Raw genomic sequence first — 1,592 nt, forward strand, 5'->3', positions numbered from 1 at the left:
CAGTTAGTAATTTTTGTAAGAACTTTTATCTTGCTCTTGTATTTTCACCCAAGTGTTTCAGTGTATACAGCAAGCATAAAAACTGCTTAAGAGGATATTGAAATGTAGTTATCATCTATCTCCAAATCCTTAAAAGTGCTCGAAATATATAGGAGGGATAGTTAGAGACATCAAGGCTCAGAGGAGACTACCAGTCCAAGAGCACTTTACCCCATGTAAAAGTGAAAGGGTAGTGAGTGATTAAAAAGAAAAAATTATGGATTTTAGATTTCAGCTGTTACAGGAGTAGCTTGACTTAGTTCACTGTGTTAGTGCTAGTACCTACTGAATTGTTAGAATCTACTGCTCTTCTATTAGAGCTACAAGTATGTACGGTCATGACGTAGAAATGTATATGAAGTAATTTACTTTAAGATATTTTCCCCCATCATGCTCTGTTTCCAGGTCCTTCATGATGAGAGATTTTGGGGTGCTTCTTTCTCCTCCGTGTAGTTGATAGTTTGGGTGGTGAAGAGATGGCTGACAGTGTAAAAACCTTTCTCCAGGACCTTGGCAGGGTGAGTACATCTTGTTCCTAGGAATTCATTCTTGACCTTTTTGCTGAATTGATTAGGAAATCCTTTAGCTATTTTTGGCATTTTTGTCATATTTATTGGGTCCTTCACGTATAGGTTTCCATTCTAGTCAACATTACTCGAGGTATTTTCCTGTATTTTGCAGACACTTGGGAGACTTAATCTGGTGAATGTCTCTAGTATTAGAACCCTGGTCAGCTTGGCTCCAGAGCTTTTTTTTTTTTAACTTTTTATTTTGGAGTATTTTTAGACTTACAGAAAAGTTGCAAGACAGTACAGAGAGTTCCTATGTATCTTTCACCAGCTTCTCCTAATGTTAACATCTTATATAACTATGGTACATTTGTCAAAACTAAGAAATGAACATTAGTACAGTACTATTACCTAAACTACTTAATTTGGATGTAAATTACAGAACCTATTTTTTTCTCCCCATTCTACAAGGTACCAGTAAGGATGCTCTAGGAAAATGCCCCATAGAGATCTGTTTAGGACCTAGTCACCCAGATTACCAGTAGCACAAAATTCTACTCTTAGTGGATGTCTGACATCTGATGTCCCAGTTGTAACCCCTCTTGCTTTATACCCAGGAGAATAAGAGAGGCCAGTTTGGGGGGTGGGGATGAGGGTTCTTTCGGCAGTGGGAGAGTTTAAAAGGTTATTACCTTTGAGTAAAACAGGAGGAATTGAAGGAATATCTTAGAAGGGCTAAAAAGACTTTATGCAATATGATCTACCGTTAATACCTTTACATTCCTGTCTTACCATTCTTGTGCTATAAAATTTCAACCCTGGATTGGTCCTTCAATGTGCTTTTTACATGTTTGTCTGCCCCAGAAGACTGTACATGTCTCAGAGATGGGGATCCTGTCATCCTAGCACATTCTAGGCCCTTAGCCACTTGAACTTAACTGTCTTAGATATTTGGAGTTTTCTGATTAAAAAATTTACTGGTGGAAGCTTTAGAAGATAAAAGCAAAGTTAAGACTGAAAATTACTCAGACAAAAAAAGGTCAC

General features: G+C 37.5%; 1 protein-coding gene across 1 annotated transcript in view; it reads left to right on the forward strand.

Annotated features, from left to right (window-relative positions):
* Positions 1 to 442: 442 nt before the first annotated feature.
* Positions 443 to 1,592, forward strand: part of EI24 (etoposide induced 2.4) — a 37,765-nt gene continuing 36,615 nt past the window's right edge. Inside the window, exon 1 of the mRNA XM_012658143.1 lies at positions 443 to 557. Coding sequence (XP_012513597.1) covers positions 516 to 557 — 42 coding nt within the window. The 5' untranslated portion in view covers positions 443 to 515. The remainder of the gene's footprint in view (positions 558 to 1,592) is intronic.

Source organism: Propithecus coquereli, unplaced genomic scaffold (assembly GCF_000956105.1).
Source record: "Propithecus coquereli isolate 6110/MARCELLA unplaced genomic scaffold, Pcoq_1.0 Scaffold575, whole genome shotgun sequence".
In the NCBI taxonomy this organism is placed as follows: Eukaryota; Metazoa; Chordata; class Mammalia; order Primates; family Indriidae; genus Propithecus; species Propithecus coquereli.